The following is a 27,066-nucleotide window of genomic DNA, read 5'->3' as shown; positions in this document are numbered from 1 at the left end:
GATTGACTTGTGAATGACTTGTGATTGACTTGTGATTGACTTGTGATTGACTTGTGAATGACTTGTGATTGGCTAGTGATTGACTAGTGATTGAAGTTTTTGATTGACTTGTGATTGACTTTTGATTGACTAGTGATTGACTAGTGATTGACTAGTGATTGACTTGTGATTGACTTGTGATTGACTAGTGATTGACTTGTGTTTGACTAGTGATTGACTTGAGATGGACTAGTGATTGACTTGTGATTGACTTGTGTTTGACTAGTGATTGACTTGAGATGGACTTGTGATGGACTTGTGATTGACTTGTGATGGACTTGTGATTGACTAGTGATTGACTTGTGATTGACTTGCGATTGACTAGTGAATGACTAGTGATTGACTCGTGATTGACTCGTGATTGACTCGTGATTGACTTGTGTTTGACTTGTGATTGACTTGTGATTGACTTGTGATTGACTTGTGATTGACTTGCGATTGACTTGTGATTGACTTGTGATTGACTTGTGATGACTTGTGATATTGACTTGTGATATTGACTTGTTATGCAGGTGATCCAGACCAGAAGCCTTACGTAAGCAGCGACGCTGACATGAAAACTTTACCCCTAACGGGCAACGAGGACTGCATCATTATCGCCTGCGACGGACTCTGGGACGTTGTCGAACCCAAGACGGTCTGCCGCATCATCCAACAGAGCATTAACGGCGACAGCAGCATGGACTCGGTGGCCCACCGGCTGGTGGTAGAGGCGAAGAGCAGCGGCTCCAACGACAACATCACCGTGCTGGTGGTCTTCCTGAACCCAACCCAACGGGAGATCAAGGAAGAAGAGGAGATCGACGGAGCAGTTGACGAGGAACAAAATCAAGAGAAGGATACGGAGGGAGGGACTGAAGATGAGAAAGACGGCGGTGACCCTCAGGACAGTATGGACAGTGATCAACAATCGGGGAGTAATTCCCAGTCAGGCGATACCACAACAGACGTTGCAGGCCCTAGCGAGTCAGTAGACTCTGAAGCGAATTCCAACAACAACAATCAACGGACCAGGCTGGGCAGCAATCTGGCTGCCCGTCGCCGGGCGGCGTCTAACCCCAGCAACCTGGCAGTCGGGAGTGGCCTCACGCCCAGCCCAAAAGAGAGGAAAGGATTGCAGGCCCGTCGGCGATCGGGCTCAGATGACTCCGCCTACCAATCTGGCTCCTCCCCTCTGGGTTCGGCAGACTGCGTCACCCCCGAAACCAAGAACGATACGACTAAGAAGCCGGTCTCTGTCGGCAGGCATCGGTCCTTTCCCGCATCCACGAAGCGACTCGGTAAGAACACCTGCCGAGTCCGCAAGACTAAATCGGTAAAGGCTGCCAACAAGACCAACGCTGTAATCGGCGATCTAGTCGCGCCCACCTCGGGTTTAGAAATCTCGTCACAGCAGAGGGAGGACGAAGCCAAACGGACTGTGCCCACCGCTTCCCACAAGTCCATGCCCATCACTATCAAACCCAAAACAGTGCAGCGCAGCAAGCCCACGCCGCGGCAGGCAGAAATGGCAGGAATGTTGAAAAACAAACCCAAGTTCACCAGCAAAAGTCGGTTCCCGAACCTAGATCCCCAGACTTAGGTGATCCCTTTGTGTTTATGTATAAAAACAGGCTCTATAGTGTCTTGTGGCTTGCCTTCATTCGGAAGCTGTCATTGTGAGGTTTTTGTTGGTGGTGAGGTTCCAAGTCTCTGAGGTGCTGGTGAGGTTCAATGTCTGGATCTGTTTGTCTGTGTACAAAATGCATATATCTGAATCTTGAGGTTTGGTTTTTGGCAGTGGAGGTGCTTCACCATGAGGTGCCTTCTTAGAGAAAGGTTGTTTTTCAATCGGGTAGTATCTTCTGGGAAGAGGGCACAGTTGAGGTTGCTAGAAATGAGATGCCTTGTGTTAAAGAGGATAAACCATAACCCTTACGATCCTACGACATCAACTGGGTGTTTTGGTAGATAGTGCAAGTTTCAGGAAGGTAGAATCCAGTCGCCGTTACAGTACATGGGACTTAACCATTTGACCCTAACCCAGCCAGACGCAACACAGTGCATCAGGTGGAAAAGTCTGGTGCACTTTGATGCATTCAGCTACCAACACCAGTGCATAAACGGCCACTTCGGAGACAATGAGAGCTAGTCCCATTGAACAATGCCTCAGTTGTATCCTGCTGCGTTCGGTGACCACAGACTCTGAGGCAGTTTGGCCTTGAGACTTTTGGCATGATGGATCTTGCTGCACTGGGTAGGCTTGTCACTTACAGACAAGTGTTGCATGTTGCTGCGTTTGGCAGGGTTTCTAGCCAAAATACCCTGGAGGGTTAGGATTAAGTTCATATAATGTATCCGAGGATTCGGGAGATTCCAAACCAAAAATACCGAGGAAGTCCAAGAATATTCTGTGAAAATGATCACTAGGAAACCACCTGAATCCAAACACCACAAATCCAATGACAGTCAATCAAATATTTGCCGTCAAACAAAATGGGGATATCAAGTCCCATGTAAAGTAAAAATGGCTGTATGCTGTACATTCCTCCATGCGTGAAATCGTGCAAACCAGCTTTACATTTGAGAGGATTCCAGGGGGTAGTAGCAGCGTTGTAGTCGATTGACCACAAGTTCTCACCGGTCCATCACAAGCTATTCAAATGAGCTTTGACAAAGGCATTCCTTTGTTTGACTGTTCATCCCCTGTTACTTGTGACTGGACTTGTGATTTAGTTGTGACTAGACTTGTGATGGTCTCGACTACAACGCTGTACAGGGTGAGTATAAAAAAACAAAACCCAAATGTCGGGACCATTGTTTTAGTAAAGTTCTGCATGTAGCACTTTCAAATTCTAGGATATGAAAGCCCAATTCATAAGCTTTCTTTTGGTACCAGAATCATTTAAATCACTTTTGTACTTTTCAAGTTACGGAATTTTAAACACAAACACTGTTGCAAGGTTCTGTCCACCGATCACAAAAAAAGTTCAGTGTTCTTTCAGTGAAACAAAAACAAATCACATAGGGATGTGTGAATTGTTTTCGTTGTGCTGAAAGAACGAACACCTTTTTTGTGATCCGTGGACAGAACTTTAAAACGGTGGTTGTGGTTCAATAACTTGAAAAATACATGAGCGATTTAAATGATTCTTGTACTAAAAGAAAACTTATGAATTGGGCTTTCATATCCTAGAATTTGAAAGTGCTACATGCAGAGCTTCACTAAAACAATACTTTCGACATTTGGGTCTCGTTATTTTTTTACTCACCCTGTATAGAAAGTTTTCGAATTCTGTTTTGAGTCGGGCATGCTTGTGCCAAGTTTGAAAGGAATCGATTCTGTTTTGAAGGACTTCAGGAAATCGGATCCAGGTTTCGTGGCTTCGTTCAGCGTCGTCTTGTATTCAGTGATGGAACTTGTCATGTGGTGTGTGTCTTGTGTACGTCAAGGTGCCTTTGTTTCAGTGTGATATAGGAGGCAACCTTTCTAAAGGTGTGCTGTGTAGTATCTGTCTTCAGTTGATCCTTGTCGCCTCGTAAACGGAAATAAGTTTCCCAGTTCACAAGGTGAAGAGGAACGATTGATAAATGTGTATATCTCGGTCAATTTTGCTTCCGTTAAAAAAAAAGAAGAGAAGTTGATAAATTTTAACTCGTCCTTCTGTGGCACAACTCTACACAATTGGAAAAGTATGTAACCATGTATTTTTAGGCAGAGGCATTAATATTTTCGTATTGTTAGCATAACGAGAGATTAGAAAGTGTATTTCTAATCAGTAATATGAATAGTTAAGAAAAATGGCTTACATTCCAAATGTACAAAAAGTCAAAACACAAATTTTTAAATATTAAACTACCGTAATATTATGTCAGTGTAAGTAATATTTTTTGGAGGTCATTTTTGTGTGGGTCATAACCTTGACAAATTGAAAAAGACAAAATGTATGGTGCTAACAGCAAAGCCTTTCCTAACCCTATAAGGTTAGCATTCATTCTTAAATACTCAAGACCACTCCGTGCGCTGTGCGAAAGCAAATGCGCAACGGGGCAAGTACTATTCACACTTTGAATGGCCATAACTTGAATGCATTCCAACTCGCTGCGAATGTTTCCTGACGTCGGGCTCAATCAGCATTCACTTTTGTATTATGTACCAGCTGGCCGCTGTTTTATTGTATATTACTGCGATTGGGCGTCTGTAAAAACCAAATGCAAAGTCGTGTCCGAGTTGTCGTTTGGTTAGGCTGATGTTTCTAACAGTGCCACATTGAATATTGATAGCCACAGATAATAAATAAAATGTCCGTTTGGAGCTGTGCAGTTTTGATGCTCTGTATGTGAATATAAAGACAGAATTGTAAAATCAATTTTGCCGTGGAGATATGGGTATATTGTGGATCAAACTATTAGAATGTTGACCTTTATGTTACTTGGCCCAACAGAACGAGTCGGAAGGCGCAAGAGCTAATTTCAAATTCCTGACCTTTAAACAAATCTAGAGCATTGTTAATCAATAGGCGCTTTCCACATTTTGACCACATACATGTACAGTAATGTCCACATACATCAGTTGCTGAGCTGTTGGGCACACAATTCTGCTGAGCAAAAACAGGATACCAGCCAAAATGTCAAGTTATGTATACTGCTTTTGGCTGGTTCTCTGCTAATTTCTGCTAAGCACCTAGATTTGCTGAGCAGCTTCATGACTAGTCTTGGTTCAAGACTGGTCTTGTTTCAAGACTTTAATTCAGCCGGTCTCCGGCATGCGCAGTAAAGTCGCCACAGCAGTGGAGGTCGTTATCAACAAGATGAATCAAGTGTAGGGAACTTCAGCAATACACCCCAGGAAATTTCCGAGCGTACCTCACATGTGTGCATTGGCTTCAATGCGTTGCGTGCGAGGTGTGCTCGGTATTATCCGGGTAGCGCTGCCGAAATTCCCAAGGCTGGAGTCGATTCATTTTTGTTGGTAGCGATGGTTTTACCGCGCTTGTGTTGGACCAGCTATGCATGTATTGGTGGAATAAAATTCAAAACAGTCTTGGACTACTTCATGAAATTTTTGCACAGTACGTGTTACATCAAGTTTAACAGCTTTATGTACGTGTACGTTGTAATGCCTGTGAAAAAATGTGTAGTTGGAGAGGGAAAAAAGGCTGTTTATGAATACTTTTTTTTCTGCCATCAACGACGTAATATAGAATGACTGTTAAAGAATAGACCATGTAACATTTGTTTACAAATTGGATGTTGTGGTCGCGTGACGCCAGCTTTCGGCAAACTGTTCCGATGCACTGCATGTATGTTCTCTCAAAACATGAGTGGTTTAAAGTCTTATAAAACTGTATAATGTGGGCAAAATAACATGCAAAAGATGCTTAAATGTTAGGTTTGCCTGTCGATTGCCTGTCGTCACAGGTGGCATGGTCTGTACTCCCAAACCGATCAATGATGTGAATACTCAACTGCTGAACGGGATCAGTCCAATTTTTTTTTTAATTTTCTCTTCCAATTCTTGTAGGAGTAAGTGCTCCAACCTGTCGGGAAAAGAAATGACATTCTGGCCACTTCACAGTTCTTCACAGTTCTGTAAACAATCATACTTTCTCATCATCTATCATTTGATAATCATTTATGGTTAAGAGGGACCTGTGCCTTAGATGTATGCTTTGCACTCGTCTTCTGTCATTGCTTTTTGAGGAATTTGTTCCTTTTTTCTCATCTTGTTTCAATTTACATTTGAGTGTTATAATTCCTAGTCCCTATGACATGCAAGGAGTACGTCCGATTACTTCCCCCGCGCTTACTCTGCAAGCGCGACAGCGTTCGATTTACCTCTCACGTGACTTCTCACGCTTACTCAAGCCTGGCCCAAGTAACTGACTCGCCGAGCCGGTTACTTGGGTAGGTATCCCATAAGGCCATGCAATAAACATGGCTGCCAATGTGACGTCCGGCGGGCGCCTCAGGCCGTGTCCAAAACGGGCTTCCAGAGCTACTGCTACGTCTATTGTCAGCGCATCCACACGTATTTTCAATGGGCATGGTCCGAGACCTAGCTCTAGACAGTCGATTCGGACTGCAGCCGTGTCATGTCAAAGTTCAACTTTCCAGCTCTTGCACGAAACTTTACCCGAAACCGTTCGTTTATTTAGCTTCACTGCGCATGTCTGTCATCACGCGAGAAGCAGGCACGAGTAAGCTGGGGGAAGTAATCGAACGTACTCAAGGGCTCACCTCAGCAGCATTGTGACACCACTACACCTTGAAATCATCTCAACTTTTTTGAAATGTGTGTCTCCACCTTGTATGAAGCCAGTATATTTTTTAATGTAATTATCGATGTAAGGATACTTTACCTGAGTACAAGTAATATTAAACTTTAAAAAGTCAGAAATTTTCCCTGTACATAGGCCAGCCACACTGGTGTATATTCAAGACTCGGTGGATTTTAATGAATAATTATATTATGACAAATAAAATAAATAAATGAATTTAAGAATTTAGGAAGTGGTGAATAGTTTCTTCGTGAGCTTTTTTTTGGTTGTTATTTGTAAAACAATGATGCTTGTCAAAGCAGGTTGTGAAAGCTGCAAGTGTTTATTGTTGGGTTGTGTGGTAAATATTGTAGGGTTTTGGGTGGAATAGTGCGACTGCATTCCTTAACTACAACATTCGCATGAAGAATGGACCGGGCATTAGGTGTATTATATGACCATAGAGCTATGTTAAATTACTAGAGCGCTAACTCCTTATTCTAACGCACGGAGATACATTGAAGCCATCCTGGGCGCAGACATTTTGAATTTATGTGCTTGTTTGTAGAACATAATATTATATGGAGTGACTTAGGAAAGTGTACTCTAAATGCCACGCGCATATATGCAAACAACTTAATCGCATCATGACGGTTAAAAAAACGTCATGGCAAAATCATCTGCAGCCAACACGCGCACACGTTTACATTGTTTGCGCAGAGCAAAATGAAATGCTCATTTACTAAATGTGCGTTTCGGTTTTGGGCACATCGGGTTCGATAACGCACCTTTATAGAATACGAACGCAGATATGCAAATAGCTGTACTAAAGCCGCACAAACTTTCGAGTTTTCCATAGGTTTGTGCACAAACATGGGTGCGCCCAGCAGGCATCATTTTGTACATCGAGTCAGCGCTCTAGTAATTTGATATAGCTCTATGATTATGACACACCGACATCTTGGTCATGTTCCCAGAAGCCTTGATCAAAACGTTAGTTATTAGCAAACAGAAAGATACAGCCCTTTTGTCCTGTGAAGTCTCAGACTCGTATACATATGTACCATGTGCCAAAGTAACAATTTTTACTAGGAGAAATCCTGAATTTATGGCACATAGTTGGATGGGATATAGTTATACAACCCCTGCAGTTTATATGTGTATGAATTTCCAATTATCAAAACCATGTATTCCTGGTTTTTTGTGTACATGTATATGATTATTTTTGTTGGGCTCAGTTATATCAAACATGGAAGGAATATCTCAAAACAAGGAAGAGGTTGATATTTTTAAAGAATTCCAAGGCTTAACTTGCATGCAGTTTAGCTTAATGTGGTCAGTGTTCCAGTATTTGTGGAAAATTGTCAGAGAGTTTAGTGAGCACGTCTGGAGATGTACCAGTGTCATAGAATTATTTCTTTTGTGGATTTTTGTAGTTTTGTGGACTGTCCAAAGTCAAACATTCTTGTGGGATATTTTATGTAAAACTACAGCTCCAGACTCAAGTGCATACTGTGTGGAATGTCATTTTTTAAATGTCCCACAAGTTCTGTATGAAAAATATTTTCAGAAACAATGGTGCTATTTTATTGCACTATTGCCATATTAAAAATTGTTCCAATTTTCTAGACAAGGAAAATATTATATGAAACAATGAAGATAATTTCCTAATTCAGTCTTTTTATCCCATAATAATTGTATATTCATAATCCCAAGCCTATATGCTTCAATACAACGCCACGAAGAAAAACAAATTGAACTCGACATTGTAAATTAATATATATTTATTTTTATTATTAATTCATTTTGGAAAAACAAATATAAGTATTTTGGGGGAAACTCTTAAAAATGTCCTCACTTTTCTGAAATGTATTATTATCCCAAAAAGGTAAACGAAATATACAGCGCAGATATTTTTTTTTGAAAATAATTAACATTTTGTGAGTTTTACTGTAAAATATATTGTGCTGTATACTTCTGGACCTTCAGTCATTCAAATGTTTGGTCTGGAGTTTACTCCGAGAATGTGGTCTAGTGGTTAGGGTTCGTGACTCATGATCAGAGGGTCCGGGGTTCGAATCCAGCTGCTGGTCATATATTGTGTCCTTGGGCAAGGCACTTCACCCCCACTTGCCCCTCTCCACCCAGGTGTATAAATGGGTACCAGCATTAGCTGGGAAGTAACCTGCGATGGACTAGCATCCCATTCAGGGGGAGTAGACATATTCTCAGTCGTTTCATGCTACTGAAACCGGAGATAAACACCAGCCTGATGAGCCACATTGGCTCGCGACAGACTTTACTACTACTTTTACTCCGAGAATACAAAATTGTTAACTTGTAATACATTGTTCATAAATGACAGAATTAACATTCAAAATGTTTCATTTTTCCTCATAAATCTGACAAAGACATGACAGAAAACATATCTTGATCATATTGTGTAGTTTGGAATTAAAAGGTTGTCATATCATTAGTTAAATAAAAACCTTTTATTCCATGTGTAAACTTAAGCTAACAATTTATTCCCAAAAGATTTTAAGAAAGGTAGAAAAAGACAGCACAGCAAATCTGGATGCCACCCCACACTGTTGAGTCTGTTTGGTGGGCTTACGTTGACACCAGTCTATGTTTAGTGTCCAAATATTTTCAGTGCAATGGAAAAAGTAATTTCGTGAATTTTATTCCTTGTGTATTGGAAACTTAGTTTTTAGCAATTGCTTTAAAATAAAATAAGAAATGAAGACTAGAAATGTGACCCACGTTGTGTGGGGGCTTAACAAGTGTGAAATAAATACATGTACATTATCATGGAGATCAGAAAGTACGGTATAAAAATTGTTTCATGTTTTATGTTCTGATTGCCCCGACCACCCCTACCCTCCCTCCCACGTGAAATTTGGATATTCAGTTGAGTCCCCCTTCAACGGCGAAAGCATTGTGCCTGCTATTATGGGCTCCGTGCTAACAAAAGAGGGCGCGTTTGTAACCACTTTTGAGAGGCCCTTGGACGCGACACCGCGTGTGTGTACGGGACTGGTTCGCACGCGAAGTACGCACGACTTCTTTATCCTGAATGTGCACAAAGCTAAGCCATAGCATCTTCGCGCATGGGCGTCGTCAGTGCGTGAATACGTTCAAATTTAACTTGCGATGGTCTCCCAGACTAATCCCCGCCCTCAATAACTTTGGATCAATCGAAATATCCAGTGGATAGACTGGGAACCAGTCTAGGTCTCCCCCAACTCTCCTTTTCTGACCGTTGAAGGGGTACTTGTGCACGGAGCCCATACAAAGCAACTGCCCCATAATGGATTATCTGAACAATAGCTGGTACGATCCATCCCAGATATGGGCAACTTGGACAAGTCTACATGACTTATGGCAATTGCCTGTAGTTAAAATACTGCCGTCTTCAATGATAAGTTTCACCACAAAATGTTTCTAAGATACGAAAACTGTTCATAGGTTCACATCATTATCTGTGACTTCATTCTCAGCAGCTACTACAGTTAACTTGTACACGTAAATTGAAATTAAAACTGCGCTCTCCAGAGACCTCGTAAAGATCCATATTGGAAAGGATTTTTTTTGACATTGGCCTTCTCTCCACAGACCCCTTTCAAGTTTGGTTGAGATTGATGGCTGAACTGTACAGTGAAATGGAACACACGCACGCACACATTGACTCACAGAAGGAATACGCGATCGCAATATCCCCCTATCTGGCTTGAAAGCCACGGGGATAAAAATGATTAATGAGGTAAAAACTAATAATCATCGTCCATTATTTTATTGGGAATCGCCAATGTAGCAAAGGACTGGTAAAACAGTAAGATGCATCATCCCTGAGACACTGATTAGTGAAAGTGGAGCTCCATCATGTGACTTGAATGCCTGGTAAGACACTGCTTATCCTGGCGTCAATCTTGAGCACGGCCAGTTTGTCTGCTCTCGTCGGTCCGATGTTGACTATGGCCAGAGGTTTGTTCTGGTCCTTCGCAGCCAGCGCAAAGCGGTATCCTGAATAGACCTGCAGTGGGTCAACAAGTGAGATGATGAGGCACACATCGTTTCTGAGAAAGCAACAGGAACTTTGTTAAAGGTGAATTTTCTCTTTCTTCTTGATCTTCATTAGTGTTGATATTTTTAGCAAAGTCTCCCTCCGTTTTCTGCTACTGCCTCTGTGAAGTGAACCAAAATTCCTTCAGCAGAAAGTATCTTTATCAATATTATGATGAAATTTAAATTTGGCCTAGATGAAAGAGTTGTGGAGATTGTTTTTAAATTAAATGGTCATGGTTTTAAACCAAATTTAAAAAGGACAGTGTTGTAGACCAACACAAGACCATCACAACACCTCCAGTCTCAATTCAAGTCGCAAACTACATGTATTCAAATGAAATGCAACAAAGGCATTCCTTTGTCACAGTTTGTGCCCTGTTACTTGTAGCTGGTCTTGTGATTGCTCTACAATTGGTCTTGTGAAAAAGGAGGGTCTTTCTATAAAGAGTTTCTCAATGTTGGAAGAGCCTATTACATCCTATGTACAAGTCATATCACAACTTAAAATGACCAGTTAGGTCACAGGTAACAGGGGATAAACAGTGAATAGTGAATACCTCATTTGAACATGATATCACTGGTGACTGACCTGCGATTAAGCGAAGTGACTTGGACATTCTAAAGTTAGGATTGAAAGCAAGCTTCCTGCAATTTTCTCTCTGAGTTGGTTACGACACTCGATCCATGTGCCATGGTATATGTATGTGGGTTCGACCCTGACAGAGAACATGGTGTTTGTGTTCTTGGGCAAGAACATTTACAACAATTGCCTCTCTCCACCCAAGAAAATCGTATCTGTGAAGGTAGAGACTGGATTGCGCCGATCTTGGTTGGCGAAAAATAGTCTCATGGCCTGATAAACAGAGGTGATAATTGTGAAGCACTTTGAGCCCTACATTTGTACCTTTGATGGAAAGTGCCGTATAAGCGTTACATTATTATTATTACTGTCATGGTTCAGATCAAGTTACTGACCTCCAGAGAAGATCCTGCCACTAGAACAGCATCTGACTCCTGCAAGCGATCATAGGCTGATGTCCTGATGTCTCCCGGCACATTGTCCCCAAAGAAGACTAGATCGGGCTTGAGCATGCCCCGACACTGACTGCAGGAAGGAACGGTGAATCCTGCCACCGCCTCGTCTGAGAGAATGACATCACCATCAGGAGCTATTGCCTGGGATGGGAAGAATTGACCAGACCGGCCCAGACAGGGTAAATATGAAATTATCTCAAACAGTTGCTATTCCCCAGGTTTGCAGTATGCTGCTAGCGTCGTGACATTGGGCGTGATCCCTGCCTAAATGGCATATGCGGGTTTATGGCTTCTGACTAGTGCCCCCTGAACAAACACAATGACAAATTGGAAGACCATCAACATAGGGCTGGATAGCTCAGTTGGTAGAGCACTGGAACGGAAATCCGAAAGGTCACAATTTTAATCTCCACTCCAGTCAGTTTCTTTCAACTTTAGAATGGGCTGAACATTTTTGTGACAGGAAGAGTTTAGAGTTTGACAAAACATTGACAAAATTTGTCTGCCGCAGTAACTTATATTGGTCTATATGTAAGGTTTGTAAAAACCTTGCAGTTATGGAAGCAATGATTAAATTGTGGTGTCTTGAGCTTACTCGATACAACTGTGGGCTATAGGGTACAAAATGCATACGTACATAAATGCATTAACCCTAACTCCCCAGCATAATTGACTAGGAACCGTACCTATTCTGGCAAATTCCAACACCCACATGGGAAATTGTGTACACACAATGTAAAAGACCATCAGTTTAGGGGTACTGTACCTATCCCAACAGATTTAAACAAAACCTGCTGTTGGGCTTTGATGGGCTGGGTTCGGTTAGGGTTAATGCATACGTTAACTCCCTTGTTACCTGAGATTCTGAATTAAACTGTGGGTTCACGTCCCTCATGCGTTGCTGCAGTTCATCTCGTGTTGTCTTCTGTGCACACGACAAACAAACGATCCGCGCCGAGCAGCCGTGCAGCTCAATCACCCTCCGACTCTGCGCTTTGGTGTGAAGCGCGTCGACGTTCTGCGTGACGAGCCAGTGCACTTTGCCGGCCCGTTCCCATTCGGCAAACGTCCAGTGACTCGCATTGGGCAGGACGGAGCTGAACCGAGGCCAGCCAACGAAGTTCCTGGCCCAGTAGCGTCTCCTCCGTGAGGGACTCCTGAGGAAATCCTGGTACGTGATTGGTCGATTGTTGCTCCGGGCGTACAGCCCTACTCCCTCGGACCGATAATCGGGAATTCCGGACTCAGTTGACATCCCGGCTCCAGTCAAAACAAACAATTTCTTAGAGGCAGAAACAAAATCTTGTAGTTTCTCTAGTGCAGTTTTACTGACCGCAGAACTGTTGGGAACAAATGTTAAATCTTCGGCCAAACCATTCTTGGCATCTGGCTGAAGTATCTGAGGTTGTGTGGACAGGTGTTCCACCTGTGTTCCTGATCTAATGCTGGAATACAGTCTGTGCTTACAAGGCACCTCAGGCAATGAATTTGAGCATAAAGATTTGAAAAGGGAAGAATTCCTCAGGCAAAGGCTTCTTGAAACCAAAGAAGGAGACATTATTGTAATTTGGGTCTTACAAATTAGTTAGACCTAAATGGAAAGAGTTCATTTATCTGATATCGGACTGGGACATGTTGCTTGTTGCTTACTTGTTGCTGAACAAAATTTCAGTTTTCAGTTTTTATTTTAGTTTTGCTGCTCATGCTGGTCACAAACGACTGGAATTTATGATGTCTACGCCCTTTGCAATCTAACCATAACGCCCAGGATGCATAAATCTGGCAAATCCTGTTTCACAGAACGGAGGAAATAAAAAAGAATATTATTATTATGAATTATAAATGGGAATATAAAGTAGAGCAGTTGACAAAAAACAGCATAACTAGCACACAACAAAGCGATTAAAACCATTTCGATATTCACAATGCATCTTGGGTATGGAAGACAAGCAAACGTACCAGGCAAATTGTGCACAAAAAACCCTATGCCATGGGATTGTGAATCAGTTAAAACTTTCAGATTATTTCTTCAAGTTCAAGTTTTTGAACTGCTGAAGTTTAGAAAAATCAAACTAACTTTAATTTACAAATTATATGTCTTATATTTTTTGTATTAATATGTGATTCGACGATCAGTTAATATGGTTAATTTTGGGAAAATACTGGACTGTAGTGTAGCTGGTTCACTGTCGATATGATGCCCCCATAGGTTTGTGCATAAACTGCCTGGATTGTAACTTGTGATCTGCAAATGAATCACGGCTGAAAAACGCCAACAATGACATTCATACCCGTACCCGACATGTCTCCACGATTTTAACGAGACTCTCCCTTTTTTCCTTTCGTATTGCCTCTTCTACATACCTACAGGGGAATTTCTTCTGTACTTCACGTCTGCTAAAACTAGTAAAGAAGGGAATCATATCAAGATTGTCAAAATCACCATCAGCTGCTCAATCATTCTTATGCAACTTTACAGTTGGACTATTGAGGGCGCCCTTAAGTATAATTGTTTCGGTATTTTTCGCCAAACAAAAGTGCATGCTTGAACAAGTGCTGCTCAGAAATCAGAATCTCAGAAAGTTGACTGGATATCGCCGCTAGGCATCATCATCCAGTTTGACTTCACGCCGGTGCCGTGCAAGCGTGAAATTAAGGCTGAAATTAAGCGTGCTGATCTTTTGCCGCTGACTGACTGACTGATCATGCTGGCTTGAGCCATGTTTGAGAAAAACAATTAATGTTGCTGAAATAACACTCATGAGTTGTCACACGCAAAGAGTAGGGCTTCGGTCGTTCTTTAGATACTTCAGACATGTCAGAGGTCGTCTTTCCATTTCCAACTCCAGCATTTCAAAGTTGAGCTTCAGCAGCAAAGACAGCAGCTTCAACTTGTTGAATTTGTCGTCTGCTAGCGCTTTCTGTGCTGTTGCTAGATTATACCATAATAGAACAAGGAACAGCTGCTCGCAACAGAAATTGACAAGTGGGAGTTTTGTGAAACTGCCGTACCTGCAAAGCGAATTTCAGCAGAGGATTTCAACCTCACTCAGCATAATTAGATCCAGCAGCAAATTGTCAAAACTTAAACTTAAAGGCATGGATCTGAAAGACGTGCTGTGTGCCCTCGACAAGTTCGCACCAACCTCTCTCGCCGAAAGCTGGGACAATGTCGGGTTGCTTGTGGAGCCCACGCCACCGCATCATGTCAAGACAATGTTCCTGACCAATGATTTAACAGAGGAGGTTTTGACGGAGGCCATCGACCAGAAATCAGACTTCATCTTGGCGTATCATCCCCCGATATTTGCCCCTTTGAAGAGGTTGACCATGAGAAACACGAAGGAAAGGATCATCGTCCGAGCTATTGAGAAGAGAATTGCAATATACTCCCCTCACACTTGTTATGATGCCGTCAAGGGTGGGGTCAATGACTGGTTGGCAGAAGGGCTAGGTATGGATCCAGGGAAACAGTAGACAAGTTTTAGTCCGAGTAACTTGGACCCAACTTATTGCCTTTTTAACATTCGGACATGGTCTGGTGATAGTAGGGTCCAAGCAAAAGCACTGCCATCTCCTACTCGGACTAGACAAGTTTATAGTGCTGTAGACCCAGTGGAGTAATTAATTGCAGAATACCCCGCCACTCAAAGATCACCCCCTAAAATTCAATGGCTATGCGTTCGAAGGAGCTAGGAAAAAGTCTTAAGTCCAAAGAAGCTCCCCTGGCATGGCTACGTGGATATAGTGGGAAGTGCACGTGTATTGTGGATAAACAGTCAAGTGTGACTCGATCTGTATCCGCGTAGCCAGCGAGGTGGGATAGATGAGTGGTCACTGGTGGGGTATTCTGCAATTGTGCCGACCTAGTAACTGGGGCGCTAGAAGTTAGACATGTTAAAACTCCTTTTTTTTTTAATTTATCTTTGGTCGGTCGAAGTACAACTGACCAAAGACACAATTTTTTTTTAAAGGAGTTCTAGAGCCCCAGTTACTGGTCCAATGCTGTGCTCTGCTGACAGATACAGATTTTCCCCAGGCAACAAATTCTTGAAGAAAACTCTTTGAAAACAAAAACCTATTGAACTTTGCACTCTACATGCATTAGGTCTTCCAAATATTAAACTTATACTATTAAACTTTAACAGAGATTGATACATATTACCACTATTGGAATTAGGCTAGGAGCTGGTAGCTGCCATGGTTGATAGCAGTAATTGTGTGTGTGTGTGTGTAATAAAGGTCATAACTTTAAATAACTCGTGTTCCAAAATCAGCAGAAAATGAAATTATCTTTTCTATCAAAGTTCGTCTTCTCTGAATCGAACGTAAAAGCCATCCTCACAAGCCAATTTCTAGATTTCCTGCAGTGTTAACCATTTATGTACATTTTGTAACATTGCCTTCTTTTTTTCGCTTTTTTTTTTGGATATTATCTTTCACCCAGGTCCTTGCAATGTGGAACCCATGAAGACATCACAGAAGCCTTCAGACAGTGGATGGACTCACAGGATAGAGTATGTGGTGCCTGATACAAGCAGTCTGTTGCTTCCACTTGGTTTGGGTACATCTGTCTCCCAAGTCTCAAGTACACCAACTGAGAATGGGTAAATTTCCAAAATGCCTTTGCAGTGTTTTGGTTCGAGTCTATACAGGTCCGTCCGTTATTGTTCATTCCCTGTAACTTGTGACTGGACTTGCAAATTGACAGTGTTGTACAATGTAGGTGAGTACTCTTATCCGAGTATCAAGTACTGCCGAGTACTAAGGTATCGAGTAGGCCTATCACTTAAGTCTGAGTACTTTGACTTTTGGGAATGAGTTCAGGTATCAGAGTCCAAGTACTTGGACCCTTAAAGTACAAGTTTTGCAAAGCCGAGTCCGAGTAACTGGACCTCCGAGTACGAGTACTTGGACCTCCGAGTACATGAGTACGAGTACTTGGACCTTCGAGTACGAGTACTTGGACCTTCGAGTACGAGTACTTGGACCTTCTAGTACAAGTACGAGTACTTGGACCTGCGAGTACAAGTACTTGGACCTGCGAGTACAAGTACATGGACCTGTGAGTACAAGTACGAGTACTTGGACCTTCGAGTACGAGTACTTGCACCTTCGAGTACAAGTACGAGTACTTGGACCTTTGAGTTTGAGTACTTGCACCTTCGAGTACAAGTACAAAATGTACGAGTACATGTACTTGGACCTTGGAATACAAGTATTTGGACCTCCGAGTACAAGTACGAGTACTTTGACCTTCAAGTACAAGTAGGACTACTTGGACCTTCGAGTACGAGTACTTGGATCTTTGAGTACAAGTACTTGGACTTCCGAGTACAAGTAGGAGTACTTGGACATTCGAGTACAAGTACTTGGACCTTCGAATAGAAGTACTAGCACTTAGACCTTCGAGTACGAGTACTCGTACTTGGACCTCCGAGTACAAGTGAGAGTACTTAGACCTTTGAGTACAAGTACTTGGACCTTCGAATAGAAGTACTAGCACTTAGACCTTCGAGTACGAGTACTCGTACTTGGACCTCCGAGTACAAGTGAGAGTACTTGGACCTTTGAGTACAAGTACGAGTACTTGGACCTTCGAACAGAAGTATAAGTACTTAGACCTTCGAGTACGAGTACTTGGATCTCCGAGCTTCGACCTTCAATGATAAGTATGAATACTTGGACCTTTGAGTACGAAAGACCAACACAGCTGAATAGATTTTTCCCTGAATCCTTATAATCGAGTACAAGTGCTATCATGATCAAGTACAATATCGAATACTTAAGTCCAAGTTTTTCGCTTCCTGAGTACGGGTACTGTGAATTTGAGTCCCGAGTATTTTGATACTCGAGTACGAGTGTGATAATCCGTTTTCTTCATTTACAGGCTTCAGGTGGTACATTGTTGCAATGAACAAGGTCTGCTGTCCATCATGGAAAGTATGGAATCATCTCCGGAGATTAAGAAGACAGTCCAAATCACAAAGCTGGAAAAAGTGAGTGCTTCAAAAATTGCCCACGAAATCGGCATAACTATTTACCCGAAAACGCTGGAAATCAACAGGAAAACCACCAGAAATCAACTGGAAATCACCACACATCAACCTCTGTTTTCCTGTTGATTTCAGGTTTTTTCCAGTGTATTCCCAGGGTGGTTTTTCTTTTGGTGTTTCCAGAGTTTTCTGGTAAATACTATTATCCCACAAAATGTAAGATATTGATAAAAGTGGAGAAGGCCAACATTGGCTCATGTTCAATTGGTAGAGTGCCAGTAGTTTGTTTTTGGAGGTTACAGGTTCATGTCCCACTTCTGTCATTTCTCTTTGTTCAAGATGCGTCTTGCAGGGCTGCCAACTTTGAGTAAGAGCTGAGAGTGAGAATTTGGGGGAAATTTTGTTGTGATTCATCAACAACTTGCGAAGCCATGGCGTGGGGTCAGGGCCCGCTTTAGGGCCCCGAAAAATGTTAAACTTTAGAAGCTTTCTGGTGCATTTTAGAGCAAATCTGGTTTTTTTTTAAGGTAGATTTGTCCTTAAAATTCAGAGGAGATTTATTATATGTTTTTTGTTATAAAAAAAACAATGAACATTTCACAGACATTACAACTTCCTGAACTGGAAAAGTATGGATTACAAGTATGTTTCAAATTCTGCTTCTGCTGCCTACTTTACTTGACACAGGGCCAATGCAACAAAAATCATTCTAAGCACAAAGAATATGCCACTTAGTTACTCCACACGCAGTGTTTAAATTTAGTGGATTGGAAAAGTTAAGGAAAAATTCCAAGGAGTCAGTATCTGATAGTGATCCATTTTGATTTACAATATCCTATTATATGACTTGAAGCTTTGCACGGCGGATGACATAAAATAGACAAAATTGCGGGGTAGCACCATGTGGAAAGAAATTTCTTCTTGGAAGAAGTGTGATTCTGAAAAGAACCGGTTGGTTGAGTGTAGAACTCGACGTGTGCTCTGTCCGTCCTCAGCCTCCTGAAGACGAACAGAGCACACTGTCCGAAACGTCGAGTTCTACACTCAACCAACCGGTTCTTTTCAGAATCACACTTCTTCCAAGAAGAGCTTTCTTTCCACATGGCGTTACCCGCAATTTTGTCTATTTTACAATATCCTTATAATTTTACTATGAAATTTAGTGATAATTTTTTTTTCCAGCTTCCAACACCAGGCACTGGCACTGGAAGGATATGTAAGCTAAAATCTCCAGTTTCCATAGCAACAGCGGTACAACGTGTCAAGAACCATCTTGGGCTGCAACATGTGCAGTTAGCATTGGGAAGCCAGAAAACACAAGGTATGATCCAAAACATTTTTTTTTTAATAAGCCAGTAATTTATTGTCCTTTGTTAATAGTTTGAACTTGGTCAAAACTTTGTTTAATGGGCTGATGCAATGAAATTATTTTTAATGCAATCCTTGGAAATGCACCTTTGTGTCCCATTTAACCCTATTTTCGATTTTCCTTTTGCCATTTAAGGGGTATTTTGGTGCTTTATTGGTTTTTATGCTAAAGCGAATTTAATTACTCACGAGCAACATTTTGATGTCATTTCAGGCAGAAACCTCAATGTAACAGCTATTTCAGCACCAAAGTTGCCAGAATTTTGGATATTTCACTGTGATAAATTTTCTTTTCTTTGATAATTTGTTGTTGTATCAGTGCATGGCAGTAAGCTAATGAGCTAACTTTTGTCGAAAATATTTTCAATAAGGAAATTTTTGCGTTTACAATTTGAACAGAAAGCCCCTAAACTGAACAGTGTCTTCCTGAAATGACATCGCAGCAACGTCGCTCTCGGTTGTCCTGAAAAACATGAACAATTTTAAATATTTAAAAAAGTGCACTTTTCAATAACCAAAAAGGGATGTCATACATTTTTCGTAAATTTACGAGGAGCAGAAAGCTGCATGAAATATGTTCTAAAGAAAAATTCACTTAATGACCCTTTAATAGTTTGTATCACTTTTCTTTGTGATGATTCAGACTCTGAAGTCAAGACTGTCGCCATTTGTGCTGGTTCAGGGGCCAGTGTCCTGGCCGGGGTACCAGCCGACGTGTACCTCACAGGGGAGATGTCACATCATGACATCCTGGCTGCCGTGGCCAGGGGGACCAGTGTAATCCTCTGCAACCACAGCAACACGGAACGTGGATATCTTCGGGTCCTCAAGGCCAAACTGGGTGACATGCTGAATGGGACAGTGAATGTCATTGTTTCGGAGGTCGATGCTGATCCACTGAATGTGGTGTGAAAGCCTCATTGGTCTATTCATATTTCCTATTAAGCATTTCATGTTTATTAACCAAAATCCAATCCAAATTTTCAAAAATATTCAACAAAAGGACAATATATTAACCCTTACTCCCTAGGCATTTTTGCTAGGATGCAACCTCAATCCTGCAAAATCCTCCAACTGCCTCCATGTCAAAATGGCATACAGCCTCAATCCTGCAAAATCATCATTGGCATTGGAGGGGTGACCATTGCCTCAATCCTGCAAAATCTTCCAGCAATCACTGTCAATATGTTGAGGCAGACCCAGTGACATCCTGGAGCAGTGCGGGGGATTTCAAGTATAATCTAGGCCCAAACTTATGCACGGCTGAGCATAAACAACACAAGGTCCGGCCCAAGACCTTGACACAGTGCATCCTCGAAAATCATCCACACATTTTTACCATATAGCCTCAATCCTGCAAAATCCTCCATTTTGAAAAAAAGGATTTTCGAGGATTTGGGAAGGTAAGGGTTAAAGACACATACATGTAGGAACGAACGCAATTACCCAGAAATGTACCTACCAATTTAACGAGAAAATCCTTGCTCAAAGTGAAGATAGGACTGGTACCAAATATCCTGTGAAATTATTCCACCTGAAATGGTCGTCATCCGGAAGAAAACAATAATTAAAGGCGATTTAAAAAAAGTGTGCCTGCAGGCACAGTTCTTTATGTGCGGTTAGCAATGGAATCAGTTTAGCGCTTGACGCCAGGTGATGGCTACATACGCACCTCTATGAATGCTGATAAGCCTGGGGACTGCTATAGCTGCGTTCCTGCTGCATAGCCACATTCATTCAAAGACAACGGCTGAATGCCTGCATGTACACATTCCAATCAAAGTGCAGCCGTCGGTGGCTGAACAATACCGGCGTAAAGGGGTTAAGAGACCCCAAAAATTGTGCATATGTTTTCAGGGTTTTTTCTCAAAATGTATCCACTGAGCTGAAACGTCAAGTTAGTTGTTATGCACCCTTCTTGAGATTTTTTAGCATTTTTGTTGCTTCAAACGAAATAGGTGAAGAAAAAAAGCAAATGATCCTGTGTACCTTTAACTTTATATTCACCTTTAACTTTATATTTACAAAGAATCAAGAATGCCTGTAAACCTATATAATTTATACAGCATAAAAAGCACTGTAGTATTTTATCACAGCCAAGGAAGTTGTATTTTTCACATTTTTGAATCATCAGCAATAATCTATTGGCTCAACTTTTGTAAAGAGTTGTCAAAATTTGTTTAAACTGTTTAACCTAACATCTACCAAATCAAACGTGTTTATGGTAATTGAAATAGAGTTTGAGCAATGGCAGCAGAGTTGTAATCAGGCAAATTCGAAGAGTTTTTATCTCAAAACTTAATAAACGCCATTTTGTTCCCTTTTAGAATCCGGCTATCTCTTGGCTGCCCAAAGTCAGTTTGGATGGTTTCATGCAGTTAAACACAATTTAAGAAGACAATAAAGCAAAATATGAAGTTTAGAAACAGCTGTTTTGTTGGTTACTTGGTTATATTCTTTAAAATTTGATAAAGATGTAAAAAAAAAAATTATTTTTTTTGTTTCAAATGGAAATATCGCGTTTTGGAAATAATCTGTTCATTTCCTCATTACAACTCACATCACAAACATTAACAGGAAACGTGCAGTAACAAAGGAAAGACGTACAGGTTTATTTTTTTGACAAAAGGTTCATTAGCGGTCCTAAGGGGTGGGGGGGGGGTGAGGGGGGGGGGGTTGAGGGGGTGGGGTTCCCCCCCCCCCCCCCTTTCAGGCGCTGACTAATGCTATGAAACTAGCATGGGGCCAAAAATAATAAATGAAATGCTGAAGTTCCTAAATTTACTCTGAAATTGCCTTGGAATGCAGGATAAAGCATCATAGATTTCAAAATTATGGGGCATGCCCGACCCCTCTATAGACTCAACCCCCCACCTGCCCTCCTTTATATCAACCCCCCCCCCCCCCCCCTATTTTCCTGGAAGCTAGATCCACCCCCGAGGTTGGATACAATCCTTAACTGGAAACTTAAGAAATAGAGGTTGGAAAATGAAGTTTTGTGTTTAGTTAATTATCTTCAGCATACAGAAAAGGGCAGGCAACAGGGAACATTGGGAAATGATAAGGTTTTGTGTTAGTTTACAGTTTTGATTTGTTTTGCAAATGCCATGAATCATGCATGCGCTTTAAGTCATTCAGGATTTCTTCAGATGTGCATTTTGGTCGATGTCTCATTTCAAAAGTGATTTTTTTTTTGTATTGCTGAAGAAAAATGGCAATTCAGAAAAGGAATCTATTTTTCAGGATGAAACTCGAAAATGGCAATTGTTTTTATGTTTATATGAATGGTACTTTATTTTATAGAAGAGCGCCACCTGTTGTTTTACGTGTAATTTAAGAATGAAGCTGATGAGTGGACTTGCACGAGTCTAATATGCCATGCCCACATTTGGAACGGCCACACGCATCCAAATATTGTTTCTCCTTAATTAAATTACAGTAAATTACAGTAATATCTTCAATAAACGTCTCAATTAAATAAATATAAAGAAACTGAACTGAGCTCCGTTGTCCTCAATGCATGAGGTAAGCAATTTCGACTGGTTTAAATGAAAATAAATAAATACATAGAAGTTTGGTATCTTAAACAACAAACATAGTTATGGTTTGTGGTGGCTGTCACGTGATCCACCTGTTTCCGAAGTAATTGCTTCGTCTGGTGCTTGTTCCGATTGATAAAAAAGCTAAATAAAACCCATTGCGGGTTCAGGTACCATACCGAATACACAAATGTAATTTGAGTGCGTGACTAAACGCAGAAACCCGTGAAATAAATCTCTTTCTGAAGTTTCTCTGAAGAAATACATCTCCCGTTACTCACCGTTACCCGAGTAGAAGCTGGAAGAGAGACACGTGTTTGTAGCTGATATCTTGAAGAAGGAAGACACCCGAGAATGGATGATTTAGGTAAGTAAGTACGATTGTACTTCCAAATTTGTTCCAAGTTTGCCTCCTCATGATCAGTGATGATTGTGTTACGTTTGTGTACTTCCTGACACATGATCATGCACATGAATGATGCAAATGTCATGACAATGTTGGGATTGGTTCCGTTTTCATTGCATTGCCGAAAATGCACAAACACCAAAACACGATACAGTCAGTGCGACAGTTCCGGATCACTTGATTAAATAAAAATTAATTCAACTTCAAGTGTAACTAGCTTGAGTAACTCCAGCTGACATGCTCATATTCATTCACATGTAGCGCTGGAGGAATAACCTGTTCGTTTCCATGTGGTAGCAAGAGACCCTAAAAAAACGGCCTCTCCAAAATTGTCCGAATTTCACCTCTTTTATCCCACCCTACTCCTAGAACTATGATGCTCCGCGTGAGCGGAGCCTCATAGACACAGAACTCCGCAAAATTGTTTGCAGCACAAAACACCAATTAAGTACAAAAACGTCCATCAAAACAGAGACATTTCCCACAGAACCGCTGCACAGATTGCCCCTAAACTTCGAACAATACCTCATGACATACTCATGTTATGTGCACCCAACAAACATCGGTGGATTCTGTCTGTTTTCGGCAAAAATGATGAAAAATATGCCCTTTCCGCACTGAGCCAACCTAACACTTGAAACGAGCACGCGCGCAGAATGATCGCAGTCATTTTCGGTTCGATCGCTCGGAGCGCGCCGCGGGGGGTATGGTGTAGAGCGGAACGATAGTATGCGCATGCGTACAAGTGCAAGTACGTACCCCCCGCGGCGCACTCCGAGCGGAGAAAAGACCCCAAAAAACTGCTAAAGAGAATACAAACATGACAAATGAGAAAAACAGTTAGTTTTTTGGGGCCTTTTCTCCCCTAGGGTATACTGTACAAAAATGCATACCGTGTGTCAAAGTATGCCGATTCGGTGGAGCGTTTGTATTGTACGGAGGGTACTGAAGTTCCAACGCTAAACTCAGTAGAGCTATGGAGGACAAAAGGCCCCCAAAAAGTGGTAAAGAGAATAAAAATTTACCCTGGATGGATGCACATTCATGACATTCTAGTATAAGACCCCTTAAATTGTTCCCAACAAGTGGAAATTTTGAAAAAAAAGAACATAATATTCTGATAAACTTACCGCTCACAATTAAATTTACTGAGTTGTGCCATCCATTTCTTGACTGATTGTTGAGCGCGTGTGTGACGTCACTATTAAACAAAAACAAGTCGCGCTGAGTCAACGACTGTTTCGTGTAGTGATCTGTTCCCCACGCCGTATGACACAGTATGGGCTTTTGGCACAGGGCACATCATTGTGCGTAGCTGCCATCGACTGAATGAGAACTCGGCAACTTTTGATTTCAAATGGAGATCCTAGAATATTGTTTTCTCGGAATAAACACAGCATTCACTGAGCTAAAACTTCATCAGGTTAGTTGTTCAGCACCCTTCTTTAGATTTTGAGCACTTTTGTTGAGACGAACATACATGTAAATACACAAATTACACTCAGATGATGTACTTTACCTTTAACAAAGTCAAACTTTTTCTTAGTTCCAAATTTGTTTTTTATAAATTTTGTTTATATAAATTTGAAAGAAGTGTCACCTAGCGGTACCTGGTATATAAGAAGGAAAACTTGACAACAAATTGAAAATGTACACCAATGCTTTTACCAAAACAGACGAAAGCTATTCCTGGCTTCATGAAGTCAGCCAAGGTAAATATATGTTATCAGCATCAGAACGGCATTTTGTGAGAATTGTAAAGGGTCTGGGTAACATTTTGAATCTTGTTCCATTATTAATTAAGATTGAGGGCGAGGCAAAAGGTAAGGGCGCATTATAATTGATCATATAGACCTTATGCATTGCTGGTGTCTCGGAGGGTATTTTTTGTTACTTTCATTTATCAAGGCATTTTTGGCTAGGAACCATCCTGTAAAATCCTCCAATTGCCACCAAGTAAAAATTCGATTCAGCCTCAATCCTCCAAAATCATCCGTTATTTTTTAAAATTTGTTCAGTGGAGAGGTGACCATTGCCTTAACCCTAACCCTCCTCAATCCTCCAAAATCTTCCTGCCGGTTTTGGATGATTTTAGAGGATTGAGGATGAATGGCAAAGATGTATCGCTTTTTTTGTGGAGGATGCATTATGTCAAAGCAGTAGGCCATATCCTGCATTGGTTATGTTCAGCCATGCATAAATCAGCCCTGTGTTTTTCTCCTATTTCATCCGCACTGCTTCTAAACGCCATTCGCACTGCCTCTAAACGCCATTCGCACTGCCTCAAACCACAGCAGTAATTGGCAGAGGATTTTGGAGGATCGAGGCAGTGGTCTCCCTCCACAGACTAAATTCAAGAAAATAACGGATGATTTTGGAGGATTGAGGTTGAATCCAATTTTATCTGGGTGGTAGGCCTAATTGGAGGATTTTGCAGGATTGAGGTTGCATCCTAGCCAGAGGGCCCAGGGGGTTGGGGTTAATCATTCAAAATCCTCCAACAATCACTGTTATAAAAAAAAGTGTTAATGAGTTGAGGCAGTGCTGATGACATTCAGAAGCAGTGCGGATGATGTCCAGCTTAATGTAGGGTTCAATAATGTGTGACTGAACAGAGACAATACACCCTACCAACTCGACACAATGCATCCTCCAAAATCAACAGACATTTCTTGCCGTTCTGCCTCAAGCCTCCAAAACCGCCAGGAGGATTTTGGAGGATTAGGGCTATGCACAAAAGGTTAAAATACGGTATGTACCGGTACCTACATGTAACCTAGCGATACAATTTTACCATTGCCCTCTAACTCCGCCCTAATGCATAAGGTCTATACTGAAAATTGCAGAACTTGCTTTCAGCCCTGTAGCTTCTATACAATGACATGATAAATTGTGTCCTTATGATAACATAAAACAGAAGAGATTTTATTTTGCATGAAATTTGCGTATTCAGATAAAGACCTACATGTACATGTACAATGGTTGCATTGTCACTATGTATGATAAGGTTTGTATACCTATTCATGAGTGAAACATGTCTTCCATTAGCCCTGCTATGCCCAGTGCAGTTGGCAAAGAGAATTATCAGACCTTTCAAAACATTTTAAATTTGCCTGACTAAAAGGGTTTTGAAAGGTGAAATAGTGCTGGAACTTTGAAACTTTTCGAAAGGTTTCGGAAGGTGAAGCAACTCTGGGCAAATTTAGTAAGTTGCCTTTCAATACCTTTCAAAAGGAATTGAAAGGTGTGGTAGTGCAGTAACAATAAACTCTGGAGGATTTCAAAAGGTCCAGCATTTTTTTTCCTCCAATTTGCCAGCACCCAGATTTTGAGGTGCTTTGAATGGTCTAACTACAGGAGAGTTAGTACAGAGTGTTTATCAAAAATGGAGTTAGTTTTGAAATATGGGATAATCTCATAAAAAATCACAGTCATGTATTATTTTTTATTTTTTTTATTTTGCACACACAATTGTTAAAAATATATATATATATACCGATACCTGTATGCGTTCTAGGTATGTATTCCTAAGCACTGGTGGACTTGGCTCATCGATTAAACAGAAATCAGTTACGAGTATTTCTTTCGGTTTGCATACGAGAGAAAGATTTGCCTTGCATGTGTTAGAGTTCCCACAATACTGCATACAGGGTGGTTAAAAAAAAAGGACACCCACTTTTGACAGCAATTTTTACTTACTTAATGAACTTATTTTAAATATTTTGGTCACACAGTAGTAAAGTATAGTCCTTCAACCATGTATGGTGAGAAAAGCTTAGTAAAAGTCGCAAAAATAGTGATATTATGCTAATTTGAATTCAAAAGTCACCAAAACTCAGTCTTGTCCACGGGTTATTCAATGTAAATTGGAAGTTTTCGTAGTTCGTAAAAATTAAAAAACCTTCCCACCAAAATATATTTTGCCCTGGTAACTTTTATTGAAGCTGTCCAATTATTCAAATCAGTGTTAACTGTTAAGATCATCTACTCAATGAGCTGTCGGCTTAAGTTCATTGTTGCATACATTACATATTACTTAACAATCAAATGTCATGCCCTTTCAAATAAAGCTCCGATAGCTGAGTTCAGTCTGAAAGCAAAGGGAATGTATACCTCCGTGGACAAACAGGTTTCGCACATAAAATGTTCAAATTAGCATAGCTCAACGACAAAATGTGCAAATGCAACGATTTTTTCGTCACATTTGCTTAAAGGCCAGTACTTTAATAGCTACTAATCGACAGTTTAAAATAATTTTTAAAAATAGGTGAAAATTCCTGTCAAATGTGGGTGTCCTTTTTTTTAACCACCCTGTACAGGTAGTTTATTTGTCTTGCCTTGAAGCTTGTGCATGTGGCTGAGGTCTTGTGCATGTACAC

The 27,066-nt window shown here is 41.1% G+C and overlaps 4 protein-coding genes across 4 annotated transcripts in view; 3 read left to right on the top strand and 1 right to left on the bottom strand.

Annotated features, from left to right (window-relative positions):
* LOC119728425 (protein phosphatase 1E-like) overlaps positions 1 to 2,180 on the top strand; it is a 29,755-nt gene extending 27,575 nt beyond the window's left edge. Inside the window, exon 7 of the mRNA XM_038200658.1 lies at positions 552 to 2,180. Within this exon, the coding sequence (XP_038056586.1) occupies positions 552 to 1,621 (1,070 nt within the window). The 3' untranslated portion in view covers positions 1,622 to 2,180. The remainder of the gene's footprint in view (positions 1 to 551) is intronic.
* A 6,481-nt stretch (positions 2,181 to 8,661) lies between these two features.
* Positions 8,662 to 13,123, bottom strand: LOC119728413 (NAD-dependent protein lipoamidase sirtuin-4, mitochondrial-like). Its single transcript, XM_038200647.1, has 3 exons — positions 12,235 to 13,123; positions 11,319 to 11,519; positions 8,662 to 10,311 (listed from the first exon to the last, which is right to left on the bottom strand). Exons 1-3 carry the CDS (start codon positions 12,934 to 12,936, stop codon positions 10,159 to 10,161), a joined length of 1,056 nt encoding a protein of 351 aa, XP_038056575.1. The 5' UTR covers positions 12,937 to 13,123; the 3' UTR covers positions 8,662 to 10,158.
* Positions 13,124 to 14,052: 929 nt separating this feature from the next.
* Positions 14,053 to 19,792, top strand: LOC119728405 (NIF3-like protein 1). Its single transcript, XM_038200635.1, has 5 exons — positions 14,053 to 14,832; positions 15,826 to 15,985; positions 17,269 to 17,377; positions 18,557 to 18,695; positions 19,386 to 19,792. Exons 1-5 carry the CDS (start codon positions 14,139 to 14,141, stop codon positions 19,652 to 19,654), a joined length of 1,371 nt encoding a protein of 456 aa, XP_038056563.1. The 5' UTR covers positions 14,053 to 14,138; the 3' UTR covers positions 19,655 to 19,792.
* Positions 19,793 to 22,529: 2,737 nt separating this feature from the next.
* LOC119728396 (paxillin-like) overlaps positions 22,530 to 27,066 on the top strand; it is a 38,598-nt gene continuing 34,061 nt past the window's right edge. The window contains exon 1 of the mRNA XM_038200623.1: positions 22,530 to 22,648. Coding sequence (XP_038056551.1) covers positions 22,636 to 22,648 — 13 coding nt within the window. The 5' untranslated portion in view covers positions 22,530 to 22,635. The remainder of the gene's footprint in view (positions 22,649 to 27,066) is intronic.

The sequence above is a fragment of the Patiria miniata genome, unplaced genomic scaffold, assembly GCF_015706575.1.
Source record: "Patiria miniata isolate m_02_andy unplaced genomic scaffold, ASM1570657v1 HiC_scaffold_1, whole genome shotgun sequence".
Lineage (NCBI taxonomy): Eukaryota > Metazoa > Echinodermata > Asteroidea > Valvatida > Asterinidae > Patiria > Patiria miniata.
This window is presented reverse-complemented; position numbering and strand designations above follow the sequence as displayed.